This window comes from Microtus ochrogaster, chromosome 8 (genome assembly GCF_000317375.1).
Source record: "Microtus ochrogaster isolate Prairie Vole_2 chromosome 8, MicOch1.0, whole genome shotgun sequence".
NCBI classification, from domain to species: Eukaryota; Metazoa; Chordata; class Mammalia; order Rodentia; family Cricetidae; genus Microtus; species Microtus ochrogaster.
In genome coordinates this window covers 38,309,460-38,311,959 of record NC_022015.1, presented here as the reverse complement: position 1 = coordinate 38,311,959, position 2,500 = coordinate 38,309,460, and the positions used below count along the sequence as shown (strand labels likewise).

General features: G+C 49.7%; 1 protein-coding gene across 1 annotated transcript in view; it reads left to right on the top strand.

The window, feature by feature from the left end:
* Positions 1 to 2,500, top strand: part of Lrp5 (LDL receptor related protein 5) — a 109,469-nt gene that overhangs the window by 74,095 nt on the left and 32,874 nt on the right. Inside the window, exons 10-11 of the mRNA XM_005351622.2 lie at positions 479 to 705; positions 2,069 to 2,253. Of these exons, the coding sequence (XP_005351679.1) occupies positions 479 to 705; positions 2,069 to 2,253 (412 nt within the window). The remainder of the gene's footprint in view (positions 1 to 478; positions 706 to 2,068; positions 2,254 to 2,500) is intronic.

Below are 2,500 nucleotides of genomic sequence, written 5' to 3'. Positions count from 1 at the left end.
TTGTTTGAAAAGTTCTTTGCCATATACATACATATATATAAGATTTTATTTTACTTATGTATGTGTTTATCTCTGTGACTGGATGAGCATATGTGTGCCCACAGAGGCCAGAAGAGGGGTCGGATCCCTCTGAAGTAGTTACAAGTCTTTGTGGAGCTGTTGTAGGTACCAGCACCTGAACTCTGGTTCTCATGGTTGAGCAGCAAGTGCTTGTAACCGCTGAACTGTCTCTTCAGTTCCAGTCTTTTATATTTTTATCCATTCCTAGATTCAAGTATAATTACTGGGTGGAGTGTTTTCAAGACTCAGGATACGTGTAAAATCACACACGGACATGCACAAACATCCAAGTTGCTTTTTCTGCAAAGGTCGTCTTCCTGCATTTCATTCATCTGTCTGGAGACTCTGCTGTCTCCTGGTTGAAATCTGCAAAAGATGCCGGATCCTAACATGGCTTTTTCCATCCTCCCCCTCCCAGACTATCAGCCGAGCCTTCATGAATGGGAGCTCGGTGGAGCATGTGATCGAGTTTGGCCTTGACTACCCTGAAGGAATGGCCGTGGACTGGATGGGCAAGAACCTCTATTGGGCTGACACAGGGACCAACAGGATTGAGGTGGCCCGGCTGGATGGGCAGTTCCGGCAGGTGCTTGTATGGAAAGACCTTGACAACCCCAGGTCTCTGGCTCTGGATCCTACTAAAGGGTAAGCATTGCTTTTGTTTGTCACATGATCCAGGGCCCTCCCTCTGCATCGAAGTCACTGGCTCCACCTATCACTCTGTGCTGACAGTTATACTGTCTGACATTAGCCTTGAAGATGCCAGCACTGGCAGGGACCCTGCAAGATTGTCTTTCTTATTCTTAGAGGGGAAACAGGCCAGTGTTGAATCTGCTGTCAGTCACTGAACTCTGACTGCTTTCATGGCCTGTCTTAAGTGTCATTTGGGAATTTACACACAGAAACTGACTCAGAGGGAACTAGGAGACAACTCCATTGGTAAAGTATTTGCATGGGGTTCTGAGTTGGATCCCCAGAACTAATGTAAAAAGGCAGGTGCAGCCTGGCTTCTATCACAAACACTGACAAGCCAGGAACAGGCAGAGTCTCAGGTTTGCTGGCTAGCCAGTGCAGCTAGCCAAATGGGCAAGCTCCAGGCTCAGTGAGAGACCTTGACTCAAAATATGATAGAAGATGATTGAGGAAGACACTCAGTGTTAGCCTCTGGGTACACATGCAAACACACACACACACTCACACACACACATATGGCTCAGAGAAGCTAATGTCCCGTGGCCAGTTAGATCAGGTTGAGCCAACTGATGCATCTCAGGCCTCCTTTCTGAAATGGTGACCAGACTGCCTCTCAGAGCTGGCCTTGAGGCACTTGGATTTAGGGGTGTTCAGAAATGGTGGCTTACAAGCCCCTGGGCCTTGGCCTAGGATCCCCCCTCCCAAGAGCTAGTTCCACCCTGGAAGCTGAGGCTTGGTGGCCAAGTGCAGTTTCATCCGGTCCCAGTTATCCCTTTTTAGTGCCAGGCACATATAGAGCATCCATGTGGTCATGAGGAGCAACTGAATCCTGCCCCCTCCTGGGACATATGTTGTTAGCTATAATGGCAGGATGAAGAAAAAGGTCCAGCAAAGGCCAAGAAAATCTTCCAAACCTTAGAATGAGATTGTGAGCCTTCTTCTCAGATGTGCAGAGGAAGAGGGGGACCTCTTCTGTGCTGCGTCAGCCCTGGTCAGTTTTCTCGCTGTGTGAAAGAAAGGGCCATCTATCTGAATATGCCCACATCTCTTGATTGACACACACAGCTGGCTTAGTTAAGATATGTTGCCTGCTTGGACAGTCTTGTCTGATGGCTTCCTCTGCTTGCCCCTAGAGAGAGCCAGAGCTGTGGTACAAGCTCACCTACATCTGGCTCATTCTTACTTCCTGGGGAGATGTCACTGACCGAATTCCACCAGGGCAGGAGGGTTGAGTCTAGGAGTTGGTGGCTACTCTCTGTCCCAAACCACAACTCACCTGAGCCCTGCCTATCTCCTCTCTCTTGGTACCTTCCAGCTACATCTATTGGACCGAGTGGGGCGGCAAGCCAAGGATCGTGCGAGCCTTCATGGATGGGACCAATTGCATGACACTGGTAGACAAAGTTGGTCGGGCCAATGACCTCACCATTGACTACGCTGACCAGCGACTGTACTGGACTGACCTGGACACGAACATGATCGAGTCTTCCAACATGCTGGGTGAGGGCTGAGTGGCAGGGCTCTGGCTTCCCTTTCCTTACATGTGAGTCTGTACTAGTCTGTGAGCCACTTGGCATTACAAAGGCATGGACACAGCCACAAGCCTTCTCCCCTTTCCTGGGGTATATCTATCTTCGTCTAGCCCTGGTACCCTTGCCGTAGTGTTGGGAAAGGCTTTCTAGGTTCCAAGTCGCAGCCAACACCTGAACTAGGACTGGTATACCACCCTCTACCACGTGGTAGCCCC